The sequence below is a fragment of the Cervus canadensis genome, chromosome 19 (genome assembly GCF_019320065.1).
Source record: "Cervus canadensis isolate Bull #8, Minnesota chromosome 19, ASM1932006v1, whole genome shotgun sequence".
Classification (NCBI taxonomy): domain Eukaryota; kingdom Metazoa; phylum Chordata; class Mammalia; order Artiodactyla; family Cervidae; genus Cervus; species Cervus canadensis.
Window position 1 is genome coordinate 7,236,766 of NC_057404.1, and position 27,334 is coordinate 7,264,099.

Genomic DNA, 27,334 nt, shown 5'->3' on the forward strand with positions numbered 1-27,334 from the left:
CTGATAAAACATGTTACTTATTAACGTCTTTAACAAAGGTTGCCTTTGAAAGTGTGCTATTTTATTTGAAGCACAATTTTTAAATCTCCTACCATCCTGAAACTAAATGCAGTTTAGCTATGATTTCGAGATAGAAAAGCAGTATCTTGCTATAGAAATATATAGGAAGATGCATTCTTTAAATTGTTTTGAAATAGTCATAGGAGGCAGAGATATATAAACACCATTTAACTTGTTCAACTGTGTCATTAATTCTCTGTCTGAAGAGTTTTTTCCCTTTGGCATTAATTTAAATGAAATAACACTCCCTAGTGCTCAGTTGTTAATTACCACCTCCCCAGCCTCCAAACCAGATTTCAAGTATTGCCATTTTTATTACTTTTCCTTTTAGAAACATTTCACTTCTACTTCTGTCACTATTTGTTTGTAATTTCAGGATGAGCTGAGTAAATGATTCTTGCTAACTGAGATTGTATGATATGGTCTTAATAACGCCTACTGGACATTTTAGGAACTGTTATTTTTGTGTAATGAATTTAATAACCTAGAGTATAGCCTTTCTAAATTTTGTTTTCTCTAAAAAGTGGGGATGAATTAAAATCTTAGATTTCACTGCTGACATTCCTTGGTTTCATGTTAGAAATGTCAAAAGGCATCCTTTACTTGTTATATGGGAACAGTTTCATTTCGCCTACTAAGTAATCTAAACTTGAGAAAAATATACCAAAAAAATTTCAAGAAAGTATTAAATAAACCAAAGATAAGTATACTCTGGTTTATTAGAGATAAGTACCTTGTGGTTATTATTATATTGTTCTTTTGTCTTTCTAACTCTAGATTTTTATAATCTCCTTTTCTGTCCACCTTCCTCTGATCACCTTTCTTCCCTCCTCTTAAACCCCTCCAATCTCTTTAACTCCCAGAGTCTTTCATGGATTAGGGTGTGACTAGGTAACTGATTTGCCCTTTTGATTACAAAGTAATAAAATTGACTTAAGACTATCACTAAGGTGCTTTCCAACTTTATAATTCTAAGATTTTGATACCCAATTTTGCTTTTTTTCTTTTTAATTGGAGGATAATTGCTTTACAGTATTATTTTGGTTTCTGCCATACATCAACATGAATTAGCCATAAAGGACAGAAATGGTATGGACCTAACAGAAGCAGAAGATATTAAGAAGAGGTGGCAAGAATACACAGAAGAACTGTACAAAAAACATCTTCATGACCCAGATAGTCACAATGGTGTGATCACTCACCTAGAGCCAGACATCCTGGAATGTGAAGTCAAATGGGCCTTAGAAAGCATCACTACGAACAAAGCTAGTGGATGTGATGGAATTCCAGTTGAGCTATTTCAAATCCTGAAAGATGATGCTGTGAAAGTGCTGCACTCAATATGCCAGCAAATTTGGAAAACTCAGCAGTGGCCACAGGACTGGAAAAGGTCCATTTTCATTCCAATCCCAAAGAAAGGCAATCCCAAAGAATGCTCAAACTACCGCACAATTGCACTCATCTCACACGCTAGTAAAGTAATGCTCAAAATTCTCCAAGCCAGGCTTCAGCAATATGTGAACCGTGAACTTCCAGATGTTCAAGCTGGTTTTAGAAAAGGCAGAGGAACCAGAGATCAAATTGCCAATATCCGCTGGATCATCAAAAAAGCAAGAGAGTTCCAGAAAAACATCTATTTCTGCTTTATTGACTATGCCAAAGCTTTCGACTGTGTGGATCACAATAAACTGTGGAAAATTCTGAAGGAGATGGGAATACCAGACCACCTGACCTGCCTCTTGAGAAACCTGTATGCAGGTCAGGAAGCAACAGTTAGAACGGGACATGGAACAACAGACTGGTTCCAAATAGGAAAAGGAGTATGTCAAGGCTGTATATTGTCACCCTGCTTATTTAACTTACATGCAGAGTACATCATGAGAAATGCTGGACTGGAAGAAGCACAAGCTGGAATCAAGATTGCCGGGAGAAATATCAATAACCTCAGATATGCAGATGACACCACCCTTATGGCAGAGAGTGAAGAGGAACTAAAGAACCTCTTGATGAAAGTGAAAGAGGAGGGTGAAAAAGTTGGCTTAAAGCTCAACATTCAGAAAACAGATCATGGCATCTGGTCCCATCACTTCATGGGAAATAGATGGGGAGGACAGTGGAAACAGTGTCAGACTTTGTTTTTGGGGGCTCCAAAATCACTAAAGATTGTGATTGCAGCCATGAAATTAAAAGACGCTTACTCCTTGGAAGGAAAGTTATGACCAACCTAGACAGCATATTAAAAAGCAGAGACATTACTTTGCCAATAAAGGTCCGTCTGGTCAAGGCTATGGTTTTTCCAGTAGTCATGTATGGATGTGAGAGTTGGACTGTGAAGAAAGCTGAGCGCCGAAAAATTGATGCTTTTGAACTGTGGTGTTGGAAAAGACTCTTGAGAGTCCCTTGGACTGCAAGGAGATCCAACCAGTCCATCCTGAAGGAGATAAGTTCTGGATGTTCATTGGAAGGACTGATGCTGAAGATGAAACTCCAGTACTTTGGCCACCTCACACGAAGAGTTGACTCACTGGAAAAGACCCCGATGCTTGGAGGGATTGGGGGCAGGAGGAGAAGGGGACAACAGAGGATGAGATGGCTGGATGGCATCACCGACTCGATGGGCATGAGTTTGAGTAAACTCCGGGAGTTGGTGATGGACAGGGAGGCCTGGCGTGCTGCGATTCATGGGGTCGCAAAGAGTTGGACACGACTGAGTGACTGAACTGAGCTGATACATATGTCTCTTCCCTCTTGAACCTCTCTCCAACCTCCCACCCTGGTTTTCTCTTCTGAGTTAATATCAAAAGGGATATAACTAGGATATAACATTCCAGATGATTCGGCTTTTGTTTGTAGACTGAATTGTACACTTTCTCTTATTTTTTAATCACTTCTAAAACTTGGCCAAATTTTTTTTTAGACAGAATCAAATGAGATTTTTTGTAAGATTTATTGTTGCTTGGCTTTGAAGAAAATAAAAAATTGATAGGTGATATAGCAGTATTTGCACTGGATAATTTGGAAACTAGTCTGATTTCTAAACAGAAACATAATCAAAATTGTTGTTTAAGTGATTTGTCTTTTATGAAAATAAATACTGTGCTAATCTATGCACACCTAAATCTGTGCAGCCTATTAGAAGAAATCATAATTTTTGACAGTTAGTATACTAAAATTTGGTATCTAGCTCATCTAGTAAACTTTGTACTTTCTAGTGGCGAGTAAGAAAAGAAGCTATGATGGGTCTGGCTCAGCTTTATAAGAAATACTGTCTTCATGGTGAAGCAGGGAAGGAAGCTGCAGAGAAAGTCAGCTGGATAAAGGACAAACTTTTGCATATATATTATCAGAATAGCATCGATGACAAGTGAGTTTCATATGTTGGTAAAATGGTTGAATATAAAAGTGTTTTTAATTTTTTAATATGGTTTTTGTTTGATTTTTTTCATAATACTTAGTTTCTAAGTTCAGAAATCACTTTCTTCATGTTTAGACATATCATGTTTAAATAAGACTATAGCCAAAATTATCAGTTAGCATAATAGTTGTGAAATATAGGTGTGAGAGTTGGACTCAGACCAGAGACCAAGTATTCATTCTACCCCTTATTAGATCTGTACTGTTGCAAAATGGGTTTAACTTTTGTGCACTTGATTTTACCTAAAAAGTAGTCAGAGTAAAGCCTTCCTTACGGGATTGTCTTATGAATTAAATAAAATAATGAATGTAAAGCCCCCCGGCCCACTGCCTGGCAATGTAGCACTGTTTTTTAAGTGCTAGTTATTTTTCCTTTTTGCAACGCTGTAAGTACTAATTGAGGTATTACTGTTCTTTTTTTTTTTTTTTTTTTGAGGCATAATTGACATATAGCATTATATTTCAAGTGTATAAGCATAATGATTCTATATTTGTATATATTGCCAAATGATCACCTAGTAAGTCTAACTTCCATCCCCATATATAGAAAATTCTTTTGTTGAGATGAGAACTTATGTTGTTTTCCCTTTCTGAATGTTACTCATAATTCTCTATTGGATTATAGTTAATAATTTTGTTTTTTGCAAAATACTTTGCAGTGTTTTATTTAGACTACTTTAACATTATTGATTATGTATTTGATTGGCTAATGAATCCTTATATTTAATAAGGATTAAATAAGAATAATAATTATAATTATAATCCTTATAAGAAGAATCCTTAATTCTAGTGATGCTGAATAATAAATATAAGCTTAGCAAGAAGGATGTTTAAATATGGTAAGGAGTTTAGAATGTGGAGTGAAGACAGATCTGCATAAGAGAAGCTGATTTTCAGGATGATGAAGGAAGATTACCTTGATTTTACAAAATGACAACATGGGAAAGGAGCCGAACTGTAATCAGAGGAAATTGATACATTTTTTTGAGAATTAGTAATTCTTGATCGTAGCTTTATTTGTAATGTTAAATAATTTCTGATGATTCCAGACTGATGATGACGAACAGGTGGAACAGGCTTAGCATCCTGTGCTTAGGAATAATATATAACCCTTTTAGAACAGATGTTTCAGGCTGACACAGTGTAAAGCCATAAGTAACAACTGTAGCTCTAAATTTAAAAATAACTATACTTGCAAGGAAAAACATTGATCACATACTGATCTTTTCCGTTTATTTGCACACATCGGTATCACCATTGGTATGGTATCTTTGCACAAGGAGGTTAAAATATCAAATGGCTTTTGCTTCTGAAAAACAGAATAATTTTGTTACTTGGTTCTTTTTCTCTTTGTTTGCTTCATAGACTATTGGTAGAGAAAATCTTTGCTCAGTATCTTGTCCCCCACAACCTGGAAACAGAAGAGAGAATGAAATGCTTGTATTATTTATATGCTAGTTTGGATCCAAATGCTGTCAAGTAAGTTACTTTTTAAATGATTCTTGAGTATTTTATACAGTTATTTACTTAATCATTTCTAATTAACTGCTGTTGATAGAGTTATTGCTTCTTCTAGTTGAATCAAGAACCTCAGATAAATATTTATAGCAAAAATTTTTTATCATATAAATTCAAGTAAGTTAAAAGCAAAAATATTCCTATATGCATATGTATATTTGGCAGCTGAGCAATATGGTTTCAGGAATTCAGAGAAGTCCCCATGTCAAAATTGTCTGTTGTGCACCTGTTGACTGGGATCTAAATCACATTATTGGAGGTTTACCATACTAAGCCTAAGAAATAAGAACTGGTTCTTTGTCAGGAGAACATGTCCAAATCACTTCTGTGTGGAATAACTGTATGATTTATTCTACAGGTATTTTTGAGATTGAAAGAAGGCACTATTAATAATTTTGTTCAGACAGCCACCATAAATCTTAACTATCCCAGGCCACTTAGAATCTGTGGGCATTCCACTTTTATAAAAGCTTTTAAAAAAGTAAATGACTCCTCTCATTGAGAATTCTGATTCTTCTGAGTAAGAACCTCCGCTATTACATTTACGTGTATATATATTGCCTTTAATTTCATATAGTTTCAAATTTACAGAAAAGTTTCAAAAATAGTAACAAAGCTTTTTAAATCCCATTTAGTGAGATTCCTAATTTTTGACCATTTGCTTTATCATTTGCATGTACTTTATATACATATTTTCTTTTGATCCATAGGTAGTAATTTGCAGACACTGTATTCCTTTACATCTAATACATAGGTATTCCTTAGTTACAAGAATATTCTTTTATATAACTAGAGTGCTTTTATGAAAGTCAGGAGGTTTAATATTGTGTAATCCAGTGTTTTTTCAAATTTCCTCAATTGTCCAAATAATGTCCTTCATGGATTTTTGTTCCCTTTCTGGGATTATATGTTGCATGTTTAATTATCACTTCTCTAGTGTTTTTAAATTTGGAACCATTTCTCAGTTTGTCTTGGACTTTTATGACTTTGACGGTTCTCAGAACAGTGTTGCGTAGGTCAGTTATTTTATAGAGTGCTCTCTCAGTTCGGGTTCATTCAGTGTTTCCTCATCATTGGATTGAGATTATGTGTTTTCAGCAGAAAGTCCACAGAGTAACATACCCTATTAGAAGACATCAGCCATCATTTTAAGGATTTGCAAGTAGTTTATAATATTCACTTTAGATAGTAAATTCCGGGCCAAAGGTCTTGATTTCTGTTTATATTTGGCAAAGAGTACTCAGAAATAAACTAATTTGAGCACCTGAAATTACAGAGTGGGTTTGTAAGAGAAGAAAATCTACTGTCAAGGAAAGAGAAGAATCTAGAGTAAAGAAACTCAATTTAAATTTGGCATGTTTGAATCCACATCATTTCTAAGAAATTCATTTTTGAAGTCATCTGCACTGTTTTATGCATACCCCCTTAGCCTGGCCTTTCACAATCTGATCCTTTTCTGTAGTAATTTCCAGATTCCTTATGCTCCCCCACTCACATTCTGTACTCCAAGCCTATAAATTGTTTTCATGTCCCTGTGTGTGCCATGAACTTTAATGACACTTTTCTCTCTGTTTGTAACAGAACTTTCTGGCTACCTCTGCTTAGAATGTCTTTGAATTCCTTCAGTTTACCTGGCAAGATCCTATTCATCCTTGAAAACTTCTCAAATAATTTCTCTCATAAGAAGCCTTATATTTACTATTTTAAACCAAACTATCTTAATCCTAATAAGTAAATTTTCTGAAGCTTTAAATTTTAGGTAGATGTAGAAGAATGGTGTTATCTACACCATTCAGTGAGAAAAGCAGTAAAGTTGAATAATTACCAGTATTGTTATATTATGTACATCTTTCATATTTATAACTTTATTTACAGAGCTCTCAATGAAATGTGGAAGTGTCAGAACATGCTTAGAAGTCATGTACGAGAACTGTTGGATTTGCACAAGCAGCCTACAGTAAGTTCGTGATTTGTTTAAATTCACAGTTTTAGTCATTGTCAATTTTTCTGTATAATGAAGCAAGCAAAAGGTATCTCAGGTGTTTTATTTTCCAAATGTCAGTTTCTGTGGTTATCCAAGATAAATTTGCATTTCATATGGATATTTTAAAAATCTTATTTTTCAGCATGAGCACAGAAATGGTGTTTTCTAGTATATTAAGTATTTTGACACTAAGAATTTATAGTTTATCAATTTTCAAATAATTAGAATTAAACCTCAATATAAAATTATATTAGAAGTCAAATTTTTTTCCTCTTTGACTTATGGTCTGTCATTGTAGCATCAGTATCAAATCAGGTATCAATCCTTTGAATATTCCAAAGTCAAATTAATAAAGAAATACTGCCCAGCATTTTCTGAAGGTTGAAAAAAGAAACATAAATAATCTCTTATTACTTCTAAATACTTGTAAACATATTTGCTAGAGTAGGTGTACTTAGCCAGGGAACCATACACAGAGACCCCTCAGTGGCCATGGATGCCTAAAGCAAGTGTTGTCTTTTTTTATTTTTGGTAAATGACCATACAGTCTCTGGAATTGCTTAACTGTGCCTCTGTGGTGCAGAAACACAGATAGTTCGTAAAAGATGGGCATGATAGTGATCCAACAAAACTTTAGCAAAAGCAGGAAGTCCATGGGATCATACAGATTCATTAATAAAATAGTACTCTTGTAATGGAGGAAAGGGCAGTAGGAAGGAAAGTGATAGATTAATTAATGGGCCACAGAATAGCTAGTAGAACTATTCAGAAAGAAAATTTTTCTACTTTACACATTTTTAGTTAATTTTCTTTGGTGTATAGTTTCACAGTAATTTTGATATAATTGTTTTCATTATTTTCTGTTCTGTTTTCTGACAAGATAATTTCCCTATGAAAGTTATATAACTTTCAAAATTTTTAAAATACCTTCCTGCTGGCATATCCTTTCCTTCTGTTTGTGCTAGTTTAATAGTTGTTACTCCATGGTTGTTTGTTATCTACATGGGGTGTGGATACGGTAAGCCATTTCCTACTGGGTATATCATGATGGATTTTTTTAACTTAAGAAAATGTACAATACTGAGTATAGGTTTTCTTTTTCTTTTTCTTTTTTTTTTAGTATAGGTTTTCTTAATGAAATTTTGTTAGCACATATGATATCATTTGTTTTTGTTTTAAATTTCAGTCAGAAGCTAACTGTTCTGCTATGTTTGGAAAACTGATGACTATAGCAAGTGAGTATGTTTATTCACTCTGTAGGTATATAGGAGACATCAAATAATTTACCCAGTGGAACTATCAGTTTAATACTTATTTAGTAAGAAAAAATAATCCTTAATAATTTTATTTCTAAGTTCCTTATAGTCTATCTTTTGATAGGACAGCAGTATTTTTTAAGATAGCTTGGTTTTAGTTTAGTAGTTTTTCTTTTGTAGTATTGATTTTCTTTTAATCTTCTAGAGAATTTGCCTGATCCTGGCAAAGCACAAGATTTTGTGAAGAAATTTAACCAAGTTCTCGGTGATGATGAGAAACTGCGGTCTCAGTTGGAGTTGTTAATCAGTCCAACCTGTTCATGCAAACAGGCAGATGTTTGTGTGGTTAGTAAATTATCCTTGTCTATTTGTTCCCCTAGCTTTGCTTATAGAAACTTAGATTTCATTAAAGTCTGCTTTACATAAATTATTTTATTTGTGTGAATGTAACAATATTGTGAGCTCTGAATCACCTAGGAGTATATCTGTGGTCAACTTAGTTATTTTTACTTATCACTAGTCAGTCAAATTCCAGGAAAAACACTAGAGAAGTAAGCCAGGGAGATTGGTCCTAGGAACTGAGCAAGATAAAATGCTTTGTATTTAGTAGACATTTATTAGATAAATAAGAATTTTCTTGTGTGTAGGTGTGTATTCTCCCCTGTATTGGCATGGGAAAAACCCTTGTCAGTATATCAGCAATAGTTAAGTTGCCATATACACATTTATAGAGAAGGTAATTCGTGTTTAGGCTTTTGTCTTCATTCTATTTTTAGGCTATTTTATAGAAAACCAATTGTTGACAATACCCAAGGAAAAATTCATTCATTTATTTACCATTTTATGAGACAGTTTCTAATTTCATCTTTACCATTTACTATTGCTGTGACCTTTAGCAAGTTGTTTAGTATTTTTGAGACTCATTTTTTTCATCTGTAAATGCTAACAACCTCACAGTGTTGTTAAGAGGATATAGATAGATGTGGATATAGGTATCCTGCCTAATACATGGTTCCAGACTGCCCTTTAGGATTTAAATAATAATAAATTTGTGTTTCACATATATGACAGTATTACACATACATAACACAATACAGGATTGCACACATGTGACACACTATGCTTGGGACCAGGCTTATACCGATGAAGGAGAGAAAGAAAGTCACTTCAGTTATTTATGTCTCACTTTGCTTTAGAAAGATAATAATTTAAATATGTGATTAGTGATAAGGACTATAAACAGATGTATATACAAAGTCATTTGGGAGCATGGAATATGGTTTTTTTTTCCTCAGTCTAGTAGGCACATAGGATCTTTAAGTGGATCATAAAAGAGTAGTAGTTAGGAAGAAGTGGGAGGAAGCCAGTTTAGGGAAGAGAGCAGTGGATTCTTCCACTGTACCTAGGGATGTGAATGTGACAAGTGCCCAAAATACCTTGTCTTTGCACTTCTGAATGGGATGGTTTGCTGACAGCATTTAAAGGTTTCATTTACTTCTTTCGTATTTAGAATTCCAGTTCCAGAATACTGTGTTCTGCTGGGCATCTACTAATATAATTGGATCATAGAATGAAATGGCTTGAAAAATACCATAGAGATAATTGGTTTAACCACTTCATTTTACAGATAAAGATTACATTTTAAAGAGGTGAAGTTTCTCATCCAGTGTTTCACAGCTAGTGACTGAGCTTCAGGCAGAGTCCAGCTCTTAATAGGCCCATGACAGTGTTCTTTCTCTATATTCCGTCATTTGCAAGAACCCATACAAACGGAGTACTGCTCAAGGAATACAAATCTTAAGAATAAAAAAAAAAAAAAGAATAAATAATCAAGTGGTACTTTTTGGTCTGAGAAAAATAGGACTCTGACTTTGAAAAGTGGTAGTAATGTGATTTCTGCTATTTGTCAGAACAGATATATCTAAGAGCTTCCAAATCCAGAAAGTATATGAAAAACAGATGTAAGGAAAACATCTCAGGGTGAATTGATTGTAGGATGCAGGAGAATAGAGATGTGGGAAGTCTTTTTTCTTTGAACATGTAAAGGAAACTTTATTTGTTGCTGCCTACTTGCCACATACTAATTTGGCTTGTTGCTTATCCCCAGTATAAGCTTACACTTAGATTATGACAGATATACTTTTTAAAAATAATTGTTATGAGAGATTACCTAATTATTACATACATAAAATATTGTTTGAAGAATTATTTAAATATATTATTATTTATATACATTGGTATATTTTATATAGTCCTATCACTGTGCTTAAAATGTGATTTACTCTTTTTCCTGTTAGCATTTCCTTTATTTTTCCTATACTTATATGTAATACCATAGTTCTTTTCTAATGCCTAGTTCTTCCATTTTTTTAATACAGACTATATAGTTTGCCTAGCAATTTTCCAATGGCATAGTTGTTGTTAGACAATCACTGACTTTATCTTATGTTAAAGCAAGTAGATTTTATACCAAGTGGGAGGAAAATCCCCTCTTTAGGGAGACTTGCACAAAGTAAGTCTGATTTCAAAAGATAGTACAAAATTTTAAATGTGTATTTGTAGTATAGAGCAAAGTGTATAAGGACCTAAGCACTGACTAAAATATTTATTTTCTCAAATGTTGAAATTTTGCTTGGTTAATTACTACTTGCAAAATAAATCAAGCACTTCCTAGTGACTAATAAATTTTCTTCAGAATCTCAGTCCTTTGGATTTTTACACTCTAATAGCAAACATGGATGCTATCTAATTTAATATGACCTTTATAATTAATTTGTGTCAACATGTCACTGAGGGACTTCCCAGGTGATCCAGTGGCTAAGACTCCTTGCTGCCTATGCAGGGGGGCCCGGGTTCATTCCCTTGTTAGGGAACTAGATCCCAAATGCTGCAACTAAGACCCAGCAAAGCCAAATTAATTAATTTTTTTTAAATCACTGAAACTACAACAGAAATTTGTTTCCTTTATCCCCTTGGACACATATCCTTAAATTTTTTGTTTTTCATGAAAAAACTAATAAATAGAGTGACTGTTATTTGCTATATTGCTTTATAGTTTGGAAAGCACTTTTAATGTGCTTTATCTTCTCAACTAACATTTCCACTTATTCATCAGAGATAATCAATGAAAAGCCTTGTTATTAATGTAAATTTCTTTCTCTAGTACCCAGCACATTATAAATTTAACCTTGTCTTTGGAGGATTCGGTCTCCTAAAATCATTAGGTCCTTATACTCTTCAGAGAGTCTCAGCAATATCTTTTCTTTTGCAGGAGCTCTTTGATACAATGTCACCATTTTTTAACTCAAGTATGATCTTCCAGAACTGAAAAACTTTATACACTTATAAGTCTTCTCTTTAAAAAAAAGAAAATTGTTGACCGAAAGAAAAGTTTTTTCAAACTATGAAGTAAACCATTGAAACATGCCCATGACAGTATAAATTGTTTTAATTTTTTCAAAAGCGGAGACTAAAGGGACTTCCCTAGTGGTCCAGTGGTTAAGACTTTTAACTCCCAATGCAGAGGCCCAGATTTGATCCCTGGCCAGGGAACTAGATCCCGCATGCTGCAACTGAGACCTGGTGCAGCCATTAAATAAATAAATGCATATCAGTTGTAAAAATATAGAGCATTAAAGATTGTCTACTATGCAGTAATTTCATGGGAGAAATATGAGACAAAAGGCGTAAATCATACCATGTTATCCCCCTTTTTTTCCTCTACAGGCTAGATTTTCTAGTGCTTGCCTTATGAGTATATCATTTTAGTCAGGGTATAAAGCAGAGAAAGATTGTGGTTTTTTTTTTTTTTTACATCTGATGGTATTGAATCCTTAAATGCTTTTGATGCCTGGGATCATTTTTATGTGAAAAACGTGAAAGGATGATACTTACAGTAAAACTCTTTTCCTTCCTATAGAGAGAAATAGCCCGGAAACTTGCCAATCCTAAGCAGCCAACAAATCCTTTTCTAGAGATGGTCAAATTTCTGTTGGAAAGAATTGCACCTGTGCACATTGATTCAGAAGCCATCAGGTAAACTAGGGGTTATATTCATTCATAAATAAAATATAATTTGAAACCACAGTGTTGTAAGTTTAAATTCTGGGTCCCCAACGAGGCCTAAAATGGTATACAGGGAACCTATATCATGTATCATTCAAGTTGAAAGAAAGACAGGCTCCTTTTCTGATCGTTGGTTTGTTTCATTACTTTTTATTTATTTTAAAAAAAGAAATCTTGTGTTTATTTTTAGCTTATATGTTCTCATTAAAGAAAATCTGTAACATAAGAAAATCTATGGCTATCATCAGCCTTTGAGTTTTCTTAACCCTTTTCATGGCCACATATAGTTTTTTTGTATGCATTACATCACTGCTCACTTGAGGTGTGTGAAAAACAGAACAGTGTTATGAAAGCAGCACAGGATTGCCATCAGACTCACCTGCTTTCAAAACACGTCTCTTACCAACTTTTCGCTCTGATTTAGTTTCTATTTTTAACTTTAATATGGATAAACATCTCCTTGTGGATGAGTGTGAAAATTAGTAATATGTAAAAAATAAGCAGACTAGCATCACAAACATTGACATCTATTGTCTTTGATTAATTGTTCCCGTAATTTCATACGTTTCACTTATTCCTGATGATTTTCAATTGTAAACTTCTGAGAATACTTTTACCTTGTACTAATCATTTTTCCAGCTCATCAGCTATAAATCTTTCCATTTTGGGTTACTAACTAGCATTTATTGATTCTCTTTTCTTTGAATTAGGAGACCTGGTTCTAGCCATTACTAGTACGTGACTCACTGTTTGGTTGTATTAAAATGCCAATTGTATTAGTTTGCTAGGGCTGCTGTGGCAAAAACCACAGACTGTGTGGCTTAAACAACAGAAATTTGTATTCTCACATTCTGGAGAGTAGCAGCCCAAGATCAAGTTTGATTTCTCCTGGAGTCTCTCCATGGCATGCAGATAACCTCCTCTTTGCTCTCCTCACACGTCTGTGCCCTGACCTCCTCTTCACAAGAGAAAACAGCCATTTGGGATTATGGCCCACCCATCTGACCTTAGTTTAGCTTAGTTATCTCATTAAATAATTAAAATCTCGTCTATTTCCAAGTCCAGTCACATTCTGAGGTGTCCTGGAGGTTAGGATGGATGCATGAATTTAGGGTATTCAGTTCAGTCTGTAATATGGTGCTGTTTGTTGGCCCTTTGTTTTTTAACTAAGATCTTATCCTTTAATAGCAAATAAGAAAGCTAAGGTTCTGAGAAAAACCTGGTGGTTTTTTACAGCTGGGTAATAGCAAAAGGTATTTTGCTATTAGTTTTTAATAGAGATACCCCACATCCAATGGCAAAGGAGCAGCCCCAGCAAGATGGTACGAGGGGCGAATTCGCATTTAGAATCAAACCCCATTCCCGCCAGAGATGCTCAGAGGGCTCAAACAAACCTTGTGTGCACCAGGACCCAGGACCCTCACAGAGACTGAGACAGAACTGTGTCTGAGCGTCTCCTGTGGAGGTGTGGGCCAGCAGTGGATTGCCGCAGGGACAGGGGCTCTGGGTGCAGCAGACTTGGGTATGGCACAAGCCCTCTTGGAGGAGGTCGCCATTAACCCCACCATAGAGCTGCCAGAACTTACACAGGGCTGGGAAGTAGACTCTTGGGGGGCACAGACAGAACCTTGTGCACCAGGACCCAGGAGAAAGGAGCAGTGACCCCACAGGAGACTGTTCTGGACTTGCCTGTGTGTCCAGGAGTCTCCAGCGGAGGCATGGGTGGGTGGGTGGCGGCCTGCTGCAGGGTTGGAGGTGCTGAGTGTAGCAGTGCATGCCTGCAGTCTTTTAAAGAAGGTCACCATTGTCTTCATTACCTCCACCATAGTTTGGCCCCAGGTATTAGCAGGGAGGGAACAACAGAAAATTGGATTAAAGATTTACTAAGCATGGCCCTGCCCATCAGAACAAGACCCAGTTTCCCCCTCAGTCTCTCCAGTCAGGAAGCTTCCATAAGCTTCCTTCTCCATCAGAGGGCAGACAAACTGAAAACCATAATCACAGAAAACTAACCAATCTAATCACATGGACCACAGCCTTGTCTAACTCAGTGAAACTATGAGCCATGCCATGTAGGGCCACCCAAGATGGATGGGTCATGGTGGAGAGTTCTGACAAAGTGTGGTCCACTGGAGAAGGGAATGGCAAACCACTTCAGTATTCTTGCCTTGAGAACCCCATGAAAAAGGCAAAAAGATAGGACACTGAAAGATGAACTCCCCAGGTCGGTAGGTGCCCAAAGTGCTACTGGAGATCGGTAGAGAAATAACTCCAGAAAGAATGAAGAGATGGAGCCAAAGCAAAAACAACACCCAGTTGTGGATGAGACTGGTGATGGAAGCAAGGTCTGATGCTGTAAAGAGCAATATTGCATAGGAACCTGGAATGTTCCTGTCCATGTTAGGTCCATGAATCAAGGCAAATTGGAAGTGGTCAAACAGGAGATGACAAGAGTGAACATTGACATTTTAGGAATCCGCAAACTAAAATGGACTGGAATGGGTGAATTTAACTCAGATGACCATTATATCTACTACTGTGGGTAAGAATCCCTTAGAAGAAATGGAGTAGCCATCATAGTCAACAAGAGAGTCTGAAATGCAGTACTTGGATGCAGTCTCAAAAACGACAGAATGATCTCTGTTCATTTCCAAGGCAAACCATTCAGTATCGCAGGAATCCAACTCTATGCCCCAACCAGTAATGCTGAAGAAGCTGAAATTGAACGGTTCTATACAAGACCTTCTAGAAGTAACACCCAAAAAAGATGTCCTTATCATTAGAGGGGACTGGAATGCAAAAGTAGGAAGTCAAGAAACACCTGAAGTAACAGGCAAATATTTCCTTGGAGTACAGAATGAAGCAGGGCAAAGGCTAATAGAGTTTTGCAAAGAGAACACACTGGTCATAGCATGCACCCTCTTCCAACAACACAAGAGAAGACTCTGCACATGGACATCACCAGATGGTCACCACCAAAACCAGATTGATTATATTCTTTGCAGCCAAAGAAGGAGAAGCTCTATATAGTCAGCAAAAACAAGACTGGGAGCTGACTGTGGCTGAGATCATGAACTCCTTATTGCCAAATTCAGATTTAAATTGAAGAAAGTAGAGAAAACCACTGGACCATTCTGATATGACCTAAATCAAATCTCTTATGATCATATAGTGGAAGTGAGAAATAGATTTAAGGGACTAGATCTGATAGGCAGAGTGCCTGATGAACTATGGATGGAGGTTTGTGACACTGTACAGGAGACAGGGATCAAGACTATCCCTAAGAAAAAGAATGCAAAAAAGCAAAATGGCTGTCTGCGGAGGCCTTACAAATAGCTGTGAAAAGAAGCGAAGCGAAAAGCAAAGGAGAAAAGGGGAGATATTCCCATTTGAATGCAGAGTTCCAAAAATAGCAAGGAGAGACGAGAAAGCCTTCCTCAATGATTAGTGCAAAGAAATAGAGGAAAACAATAGAATAGGAAAGACTAGAGATCTCTTCAAGAAAGTTAGAAATACCAAGGGAACATTTCATAAAGATGGGCTCAATAAAGGACAGAAATGGTATGCACCTAACAGAAGCAGAAGATATAAAGACGGGATGGCAAGAATACACAGAAGAACTGTACAAAATACACTGATCCTATGCAACAGCATGGAGGATCTCAAAAGCATTATATCACATAGGAGTTGTCAGACACAAAATGTATAAAGCTTTATAAAAGGTAAAATTCTAGTGGCAGATAGTTGATCAGTTACTGCCAGAGTAGAAAAAGAGAATTAACCACAGATGTGCAAGGTAGATTTTTGTGGCGATGACAGTTGTTTTATGTATATATCGCTACAGTGATTCACCACTTTATTTATACCCACTAGAATGGCCATGGTCAAAAAGTTGAGTTGGCAAGAATGTAGAAAAATTGTAACCTTCATGTATTGCTGATGGGTGTAAAATGTTGGAGGTGCTTTTGAAAGCAATTTGATAGTTCCTCCAAAAGTTAAGCATAGAGGTACCATATGTATGTGCATGTGGTCAGTCATGTCCAACTGTTTGTGACCCTGTGGAGTGTAGCCCGCTGGAGTGGGTTGCTGTTTCCTCCTCCAGAGTATCTTCCTGACCCAGGGGAAGTTGAACCTTGATAACTCCATTTATATGAAGTATTCAGAATAGGCAAATATATATAGCAACACAAAGTAGATTAGCGGATGCTTAGGGCTGAAGGAGTTGGAGGTGAGTAAGGAGTGACTCCTAATGGAAACTGGACACGGCTGAGCACACACACCTGATGGGGAGGGGTTTGTCTTGAGGTGAAAGCTAGGTTTGTTGAATGTTTGCCTGTACTGGGACATCACTAATGAGGAAATGAAATCTCAAGAACAAAGATTATCTTTGTTTTAACTTAAAATAGTATCCTGTTGACCACGTAATTTCTAGTTTGTGGTGGTTAGCTGTATTTGAAAAACTAATAATGTTGAGCATTTAATACTTTTTAATTGTTGATTTTGTGTGTGAATATAGAGAGAGAGCACAGTGCTTCTCATGAATTGCTTTCAGTTTCTTTGCTATAAATCTCTAGGAGTGGAATTAGTGATTCAATAAATTAATTATGTGATTAATTCAATGCCTTTGCTCATTTATGTGGTTTGTTTGTTTTTTGTTTTTTCACTTATGTGTTTACTATTTGTTTTTTGTTTTGAGTGAGTTCTCATTTGTCCATTTAGCAACTGCCATCCTAATGTTTTTCTTGAAATTGCAAATGATCTCTGTTTATGGATATGAATATTGCATTGCTTATACTTAAAAGTACATATTTCTAGTACATTTGACAGTTTTGTTGCTTTTCATTAGAATTACTGTTATACATGGATGGGGAGGATAAACTAAAAACAAGCTCATTTGTCATGTAGAGAGGGAAGTTTAAAAAATCACAAAATAACTTTTTCTTCCAGAAAATATTAATTTGATGTTCAATAGAGTCTGTATATGTCTACTACAATGCAATTAAGATAGTTACTAATCTAATAGTGTTACTAATTTAGATTGTCTTATTTTAATAGTGCACTGGTAAAACTGATGAATAAATCAATAGAAGGGACAGCAGATGACGAAGAGGAGGGTGTAAGTCCAGATACAGCTATTCGTTCAGGACTTGAACTTCTTAAGGTATTTTTGAAACAGTTTTTTAATTGGTGGAAAATTGCTTTACTATTTTGTGTTGGTTTCTGCCATACAACAGTGCAAATCAATCATAATTTTATATATATATATCCTTTCCCTGCCGAGCCTTCCTCCCCTCTCCACGCCCCTCCGCTGTAGGTCGTCATGGAGCACCAGGCTGAGTGGGCTCCCTGTGTTATTTAGCAACATCCCACTAACTGTTTCACACCTGATAGTGTATATTTGTCAGTACCACTTTCTCAGTCTCTCCCACCCTCAACTTCCCCAGCTGTGCTCACGAGTCTGTTCTCTACTAGGCTCGTCAGTACCATTTTTCTAGATTCCATATGTATTCTGCAGTTACAATATGAATCACCTTAAAGATATGCAAGGGTCGGGGACTTCCCTGGTGGTTCAGTGGCTAAGACTCTCTGCTTCCAATGCACGGGGCCCGGGTTCAAACCCTGGTCAGGGAACAAGATCCCTTGTAATACAACATTTTATAAAAATAACATGTTTTCTGAATTATACTAATGTAATTATTTTACATTATAGAATAATATTTTTGGAGTTTTGCTGTTTCATTCATCATGTGCATGCCTGCTATACTTACAACAGTATGTGCTAAATGATTTAGTCTTACCTTTCAAATAACCTGCATATTGGTTAGTAGGATTGCTCACAGGAATTACTATAAGACATCACCTATCTGATTGGGATTTTTTTTTTTTTTAAACTATTGGTAAACAGATGCTAAAGAGTTCAGAGAATTGAACAATTAGTAAGAGACATAATTTAATCTAGAGGGGGAGCGCAGCATCATCAAAGAGAATAATTTGGGGCATGTTTTAGGGATTGTGAATGTATCCTGAATAGTTAGAATATTGCTTTGAGGAGTGGTGGAAGACAAGATGGGTTCCAGATTGTGGACATAAAATTTTTTTAAACAGAGGAAAATCATCTTTAAGGCAAACACTTTTAATAGGTTGTTTGATTCAGCTTTTCAAATTTAAATCCTCATTTTTCTCTGAATATTTAAAACCTGATAAGTAAATATTATCACTCTGAACCCTACCAAATGAGACACTCTCTCCACTTTATAACCCATTTAAAAAATGCTCATATAATAAGTTAATGAGGGCTACATACTCCATTCCCCTACCCCCTTATTTTTCTTTTAGGCCTTATTCCATGTGTCAGGCTGACTAAATTGTTTCTGCTTCATGGAAAGTAAACTTTGTAGACAAATTCTCTCTAACTTGCTGGAAATTCCTTAAGGATAGCCTAGAACTAATGTCTTAATAAATAAAGGGAACAATTATTTATATGTTTGTAATCGTGGTTAAAATTTTCTAATAATGACTACTTATGAGTAAATTTTTTGTGATGGATTTCACTTAAAATATTTCCTTATAGGGTATCTTTTGCCAGTGAAATAAAGCCTAGTGTTAGCATTTTGTTCACATCTATCACTCCCATGAAAACGGAGCCACATTTCCCACAGTCCCAGTATCAGGACAGACCAAGAGGTAAAAGAAGAAAACAGGACAAGGGCTGTAGATCCAGAATTGTCAGCCACGACTCACCTCAAGGGAGACCACAAGATACAGCCTTTATTGTATTGCTGGCACATGCAGCTCATAGTTTAAAACTTTATCTGTAGTAGAAACAGCTCTTTTAATGGATTAAACCACTGTCTGTACTGAAAGCACTGTGTCTGCCCCCCAGGTCCTGTCTTTCACGCACCCGACCTCGTTCCACTCTGCGGAGACGTATGAGTCCCTGTTACAGTGCCTCAGGATGGAGGACGACAAGGTGGCGGAGGCTGCCATCCAGATTTTTAGAAACACAGGCCACAAAATAGAGACGGACCTGCCCCAGATACGATCGTGAGTACGCTTTTCTCAGGATAAACACCAGAGCTTTCCAGGTGTGGGAATCTGAGGGTCATTGTTTCCCTCAGGAAGATATGGAGGAGGAAGGATGACTTTTATTTAGAAGCTGCTTTTCTGTATCCTCTGTTTTCATCTTTTCTCTGTCTGACTTATCTCCTCTACCATTGGGCAGAGGAACAACCTAAAATTTTTATTTTAAAATATTAATTATCAAAAGTTACCACAGAATTTAGGATTAATATATCTTTCTAATTTATTTATTTTTCTCCAACTCCAAATGCAGTAGGTACTGCCTTCATATCTCACTCAAGAATTGTATAATCAAGGTTCTTAATGAAATGTTCATTAGTTGCTTAGTTGTTGGTCATGGTTGTTTTATCTCTAGATTACCTCCCCTCTCCTCATAAGAATGAAGTACGTTTTGGTATTTTTACTTTGGCAGCTTTAAGAGGTTGTCTTAGGATCAAAATTTGTGCTGAGAGTGTGATTTAGACTTAAGATACGGGAGATGTCTTTTAGAGGAAGAGCACACTGCTGATAGCTGTTATAATCAGATGTTCAAGGTATTTATGTCAATAGTTTCAGGTAAATTCAAATCAAACCCATTTTTCCTCATGATATATTAATAGAATGAGAATTCATGACTCCTTAAGTTTTTTTGGATTTGTGAGCTAATAGTTTAATTTAAGAAATAATTCAACATTTATTGTATATCCTTTTCATCAGCAGCACTGTAGTGGCTAATATAAAAGATCACCACTGTCAGTCCCTGCTGTCAAGGAGTTTATACTCTAGAAATGATCATCTTTATCTTTGTACATTATAGAAAAAATGATTGACACAGTGGGCCAAAGTTATTATGAGTTTTACAAGGTGGGAAAATCTATACTTTTTTTAAGGTAAAGGATGTACTTAAAAGAATTCTATCCCAGAAGGAACAGTGGAACAGGTAACTTTGGACATGAGGAATAAAACCTCTTGTTCTTAAGACTTGTTCAGTCAATAAGTGGTGTCTGACTCTTTGTGACGCCATGAACTACAGCACACCAGGCTTCCCTGTCCTTCATTATCTCCCAGAGTTTGTTCAAACTCATGTCCACTGAGTCAGTGATGCCATCCAACCATCTCATCCTCTGTCACCCCCTTCTCCTACCCTCAATCTTTCCCAGCATCAGGGTCTTTTCCAATGAATCGGCTCTGTGTATCAGGTGGTCAGAGTATTGGAGCTTCAGCTTCAGCATCAGTTCTTCCAATGAATATTCAGAGTTGATTTCCTTCAGGATTGACTGGTTTGATCTTCTGTCCAAGGGACTTTCAAGAGTCTTCTCCAACACCACAATTCAGAAGCATCAATTCTTCAGCACTCAGCCTTTTTTATGGTCCAACTCTCATATCCATACATGACTACTGGAAAAACCATAGCTTTGACTATAGCACACCTTTGTCGGCAGTGATTTCTCTGCTTTTTAATAGGCTGTCTAGATTTGTCATAGCTTTTCTTAAGACTAATTGGGAAGGAAGGAGGGATTATTGAAAAAGCAGAGAAGCACAACACTGCAGCCCTCAATAACAAGCCTGGTGGTGTAACTGGATTATAGCACACTAGAAGAACAAGGAGAAAGGTTAAAGTTGACCTATGCATCATCCTTTCATTAGGCTAAGAAGAATTAATAATATATTTAACGACGGTTTGATCAAAACTCTATCTTCTTTTGTTACTAACTGGCCTTATTTATAAGAACTGTTACCTTGGTAAATGAATTTGAAAGAAAGACTTCCAACAGTGCTCAGTCAAGGAATGTATTGATATTTATGCATGAAAATCCTTTTCATTATTTTAAACCCTATGGGGGACAAATATGGCACATTCATAAATTTCAAGGTAGACTTCACACTGACTAGCATATGTTCCAGTTTATTGATTGAGGTGCGTAAAGGTTTAGAGTATTGCCATTAATATCTAGCCTTCCATTATTATAAGACAAGGGTCCCCAGCCCCCAGGCCACAGATCAGCACTGATTCCATAGGTCAGTACACAGCAGGAGGTGAGCAGCAGGGGAGCAAGCACAGTTTCATCTGTGTTTAGAGCTGCTCGTTACCGCCTGAGCTCTCCCTCCTGTCAGATCAGCGGCAGCTTTAGATTCTCACAGAAGCACAAACCCTTCTGTGAACTGCACATGTGTGTGCTTCTTATGAGAATCATCCTGAAGGCATCTTCCCCTCCCTATCCATGGTAAAAATTGTCTTCCACAGACTGGTCCCCTGTGCCAGAAAGGTTGAGGAGCGCTGTTACAGTGTGACCCTTTGTCACTATTGCTCTTGATTTGCTATCATTGACCTTATAATCTACAAAGTAGTAGTATTGCAACAGATGTTTAGCAAGTATCTTTTTTTTTTTTTTTAAATTTATTTTTTCAGTGGGTTTTGTCATACATTGACACGAACCAGCAATAGATTTACACGTATTCCCCATCCCGATCCCCCCTCCCAAGCAAGTGTCTTTTATTAAATTTTTGTTTTGGCTTACAGATTTTCTTTTGATGTAAAAAAAAATACTTAAGTTCATTATAAAAAGCTGAAACTTTAGAAACTATAAAAGAAGCGAGTCACTTAACATTTTGATGTATATTTTATATGAATGTTTTGTCTTATCCATTTGATGTATATGCCAATTTTTTTGTATTTTGATAGAAACATGCCATACTTTATTTGCATATTTTCTTTCACTAGTACGTTCTTGTCTGTTTTTTAATGAAATTTGGCCTTTTGCTACATTTTTTCCCCATGGCTGCTTTAAAACAACTGAAGAGGATTGTGAGAGGGAAGTGGAAAATTTAGGAGTATTTTCTTAGAAGACATGTGAAAATATGGCATGGGGCAATTTTAGATTATAAATTAAAAGTGGCTTGTTTATCTCTCCATACTTATGAGGTAGCTTAAATTAAAAAGAAAATTGTTTCCTGGAGTAGCCCTTTTATTCTAGAGGCATTGCATTTCTTATATTGTACTTGAGGATGGGGAAAGGGGCTTTAAATCTTTTTATAGATCAGGTAGTTTAGAAGAGAAGCTTTCTTCAAGCATACCTCCAAATAGTTACTCATGAAGTAGGAGACAACCAAAAGAACTACTGGTGGTTTATGGGCTTTTTTAAAATAAACTATGATTTTTTTTTTTTTAGGACCTTAATTCCCATTTTACATCAGAAGGCAAAGAGAGGTACTCCACACCAAGCAAAACAGGCTGTTCACTGTATACATGCCATATTCACAAATAAAGAAGTCCAGCTTGCACAGATTTTTGAGGTATATATAATTACATATGATGTGTTTTTGTTGATTTTTATTTTTATTCTCTGTGGTCTGATGAAGCTAAAAAGTCACTTTTTTTTTTAGGCTCTTTAGTCTCACTCTAAAATATAAATTCCATGGGAGCAGGGACTCTATTTTATTCAGTACTTTAGATATTCCCTGCCTTTAGATCAGACTGTATGTTCAAATACTACACATTGAAGGATGTTTTATGTATTTTGTGTTACATTATTTTACTTAATTTTAGCTTTATTGGCTCAGTGGTCCATTTAGCTTGAGAAGCTGTTATGGACCTAAGAACCCTACTTGAAAATTAGTTTTGTTTGCCTTTCTTTATGTATGATCCTTTGCCTGATTCTGCTACTGGAAAGGTATTCCTATTGTCATAAACTGAATACAACATGAACAGAACCCAGTGGACTTAAATATTATGATCCATGGTCATTTTAAATGTTCCCACAGGACAAGAAACCCACCAACATAACTGACTTAAAAATAAGGCTGATTTGACCATGGGAGAATTTTCTTGTTTTTACTTTATGTGGGTTTTACACTTTCCTTTTTTTTACATTGTTTCAATCTTATTAAATCTCAATAGGTGAAACAAGAATCAAGTGTCTAATATGACTGAAGTGACTTTTAATCATCTCTAGAACAGATTTTTTTGGGGCACAATAAATTCAGGAGGACTCGGGAACGTACACTGTTCTGTACAATGTCTAAATATCTATAAAGCAAACTAGTAATTTTGACTGTTTTATTTTTATAGCCACTCAGTAGGAGTCTGAATGCTGATGTACCAGAGCAACTTATAACTCCATTAGTTTCATTGGGCCACATTTCTATGTTAGCACCAGATCAGTTTGCCTCCCCAATGAAATCTGTAGTAGCAAATTTTATCGTTAAAGATCTGCTAATGAATGACAGGGTAAGTGTCTCATTAAATTTAGAATCATAAGATTAAGACTGTTTACATCTTTTTGTCACAGAAACAACACGTCTGCTTTTCTCTGTGTATGATTCTCTTACTTTTTTTATTTGTTATTTGTTACTTAAAATAACATCTTGCTAAAATAAATAAATAAATAACATCTTGCTGTGTAGCTATTACTAGAATTTTTCTTCAAGAAAAAATTGAGAACATGAGATAGATGAATCATGAAGTAAAAAACAGAACCCTCAGTGTTCAAACTCAGAAAAAAATACTTGCCAGTTCATTCCTTCCTCGTTATCCTCCCTCCATTTGAATATAATAGTGAAGGCTGCAAGGGCAGGGCCAGAGCCTCAGTTCCTACTCCACGGTGTCATATTGTTCTTTGTGCTACTGATAGACAAGGCTGGCAACAGATGTGAAATTTGACACTTCTTAGATGGTGGCTGGATTGTTCATAAATTCTATTTTAAGATGGTTCTGTTTTTTGTATGTAGTAAAATACACATAATATAAACTTTGCCATTTTACCCCATTTACATTTACAGTTCACTTACATTATATACACCCATGTTCTTATTGGTTTTTCATTTTATTAAAAACAAACAAGTTTGATAACATATGTATACACCCATGTACACAAGGGATAACCCAGGAAGGCCGGGTAAATCTCCACAGTGGTTCAAGACACCACCTAACATATACATCCACATCATTGTATAACCATTTGCCACTACCTGTTTTCAGAACTTTATCATTTCAAAGAGAAACTCTACATCCATTAATGAGTAACTCCCCATTACCTCCTCCCCGCCAACCTCTGGTAACATTTATTCTACTTGCCTGGTTTATGAATTTGCTTATTCTAGATACCTTCTTCTCATACAACATTTATCCTTTTGCATCTGGCTTATTTCTCTCAATATAATGGTTTCAAGATTTATCTATGTTATAGTATGTATCAGAACTTCATTTTGTGCCACAATAATATTCCATTGTATGTTTAACCTACGTTTTGTTTATTCATCTATTGATATATACTTGGGTGTTTTCTACCCTTTGACTGTTGTGAATAATGCTGACATGAACATTTGAGTCCCTGTTTTCAGATTTTTGGGATGTATGCCTAAGAGTGAAATTGCTGGATCACATGATCATTCTATGGTAACCTTTTTGAGGGACTGCTGAACATTTTTCCACAGTGTCTATACCATTTTATATTCCCAGCAGCCATACACAAACCTTCCTTTTTCTATACATCTTGGCTAACACTTATTCTTTACTTGGCTTTTTGATCATAGTCATCCTGGTAGTTGCAAAGTAATATCTTACGGTTTTGGTTTGTGTCCCTAATGGCTAGTGATTTTTTTTTAATGTGCTTATTGGCTGTTTGTATATCTTCTTTGAATATTGAGTCTTTTGCCCACTTTGAATTGAATAGTTTGTTGTTGTTGAGTTGTAAAAATTCTTTATATATTCTGAATATTTATGTACTGAATCCAAGAATAGAAAGATTTTCCCCTGTACCTTATGAGAGTTTTTTAGTGGTAACTCTTTAAGATCTTTGATCCATTTTTCAATATAATTTTCATATATAACAGTTCAGCTTCATTCCTTTGCTTGTGGCTATATCTAGTTTTGCCAGCACCATTAGTTGAGGAGACTGTTGTTTTCCCAGTAATTGGTGTTAGCACTCTTGTTTAAAATCAATTGAACATGTATGTGAGGGTTTTCTGTCTCATTCTCTTGGTCTGTGTGTCCATACTTACGTCAGTACCGCCCATGCTGTCTTTGTTACTACAGATTTATAAGTTAAGTTGCAAAGTCAGGAAGTTTAGCCCTCCAACTTTGTTCTTCTTTTCCAGTCCCTGTTTGGTGGCTTTCTTGTGGGGTTCCTAGAGAACAGTGTTGTTCAGCATGAAAACCTTAATGAGCAAAATTTAAAATTTTTTTCTAAAAGTTAAATTTATTCAATTGTCTGTAGTCAACAGGTGAGAAGAATGGAAAATTATGGTCTCCAGATGAAGAGGTTTCCCCTGAAGTACTAGCAAAGGTAAAATTGAGTAGAACTTGATGACTGTTATGCTGAAATAATGAACATTTATAGATACCCTTTAAAAAAAAAACACCTAACACTTAAAAAGCATTTTAAATAAGGTGCTTTATTTTTAAACCAAAAGTTGTGTGTTTCTCAAATTACAGTTGTTGTTAAAGTTGGTTACATATAGATATATGTCAGCTTGTTTTGTAGACCTTCCTGTCTTGCTGAAATGATTTCAGTGAGGCTGTTTTACATAGAGATTCTAGAATATTGATGTCAGAAGCACCTCAGGTCTAGCCTGTTTACCACTTTTTATCTACAGGCATATGAATATTTATTTGGCAGAAACAGATGACTGTCATCATATTGGTAACTTTTGATAGATGTAAATTATCCCTCAGTAAAGATAATTTTTAAAGTGGTAGTCTTGGGATTCAAAACAAAACCTCTTTATCATCTTATTTGATAATCTCTCTCACCTTGAATAGCTTCATAGGCATCATTTATTCCATCAGTTCCTTTTTCCAGGTTGTCAGTAAATAAATGTAGTAAATGATATCTGCATCCTTTAGCTAATTCTTGCATACATTTCATAACAGTCTTGAGTATAAGGCTCCAAGCAATTATGACTACAAATAATTACAAAATCTCCTGGGTTTTTTGATCGAAATAGTTCTTCAGTACTACAAGAAATATTAAAGTCTATCTAGTTATTTTTAACTACTACAATCTGTGTAGTTTAGTTATTTTTTAAAAAACATACCAGTATTTTTAAATGATTTGAAAAGCAAGTGTCCAGGTGTGAAAAAATCTGAATTCAGAAGCCAGAGCCTGGGCAAGCTGTCTATCATAGTAATGTGCCTTAAGTTGCCTTATTTATTAGAAATAAGAATATCTCCCTCACAGAGTTGTTTGGGAGATTAAATAGAATAATACATGTACAAATCTGGATAAAGCACCTGGCATAAACAGAATAAGTATTAGTTCTCATTATTATTATCCTACAGACTTATTTAATAAAACATGTCTGCTGGCAGTTAAGTAATCTCACTAATCTAATTAACATAAATCTTCCCTTTAAGTGGAATTTTAAGTTGCTTTCTTTTTTTAGCATGTTAATATTTTATAGGTACAGGCAATTAAACTTCTGGTAAGATGGCTGTTGGGTATGAAAAACAACCAGTCTAAATCTGCCAATTCAACTCTTCGGTTATTATCAGCAATGTTGGTTAGTGAGGGCGACCTGACAGAGCAGAAGAGGATCAGGTGAGGTTCTTCTTCCTTTCCAGTTTTTTTTTAGCTTCAAGATGTTGGTAGAGCTTACATAAGAATTATTTACTTAATATTAGCAGTTATAATTGCACTATATGTTTTGTGTTTAAATTATGTACTTACTTCGGGTTTGTATCTCAATAATGGTGTATTTTCATTTCTCAAGACTGACCTTTTTCCAGTAAATTTGTAGTCATAATCATTATAGCAGTGTTACAGTTAGCTTCAACATTTGATCAATTAAACAAATATTTGTTGAATATTTGTCAAACACTATGAAAAACATTGCAGTAAAAACAGATAAAATTCAGTTCCTGCCTTTAAGCAACTTACCCTGTAAGTATAGTGATTGAACAAGCGTAGTGTTTTGGTGTCAGGAAAGGAATAAAAATTTCAGTGTAGATTCAAAGAAGAAAGAGTTGCACCCTCTTGGT

The 27,334-nt window shown here is 35.6% G+C and overlaps 1 protein-coding gene across 3 annotated transcripts in view; it reads left to right on the forward strand.

Moving 5' to 3' along the window:
- Nucleotides 1-27,334, forward strand: part of PDS5A (PDS5 cohesin associated factor A) — a 119,927-nt gene that overhangs the window by 62,726 nt on the left and 29,867 nt on the right. For all 3 annotated transcript variants that reach the window (XM_043438533.1, XM_043438532.1, XM_043438534.1), the window contains exons 12-23: nucleotides 3,273-3,424; nucleotides 4,840-4,953; nucleotides 6,868-6,949; nucleotides 8,163-8,211; nucleotides 8,438-8,577; nucleotides 12,152-12,267; nucleotides 17,353-17,458; nucleotides 19,181-19,341; nucleotides 22,527-22,650; nucleotides 23,426-23,584; nucleotides 25,572-25,640; nucleotides 26,758-26,894. In XM_043438533.1, coding sequence (XP_043294468.1) covers nucleotides 3,273-3,424; nucleotides 4,840-4,953; nucleotides 6,868-6,949; nucleotides 8,163-8,211; nucleotides 8,438-8,577; nucleotides 12,152-12,267; nucleotides 17,353-17,458; nucleotides 19,181-19,341; nucleotides 22,527-22,650; nucleotides 23,426-23,584; nucleotides 25,572-25,640; nucleotides 26,758-26,894 — 1,409 coding nt within the window. The remainder of the gene's footprint in view (nucleotides 1-3,272; nucleotides 3,425-4,839; nucleotides 4,954-6,867; nucleotides 6,950-8,162; nucleotides 8,212-8,437; nucleotides 8,578-12,151; nucleotides 12,268-17,352; nucleotides 17,459-19,180; nucleotides 19,342-22,526; nucleotides 22,651-23,425; nucleotides 23,585-25,571; nucleotides 25,641-26,757; nucleotides 26,895-27,334) is intronic.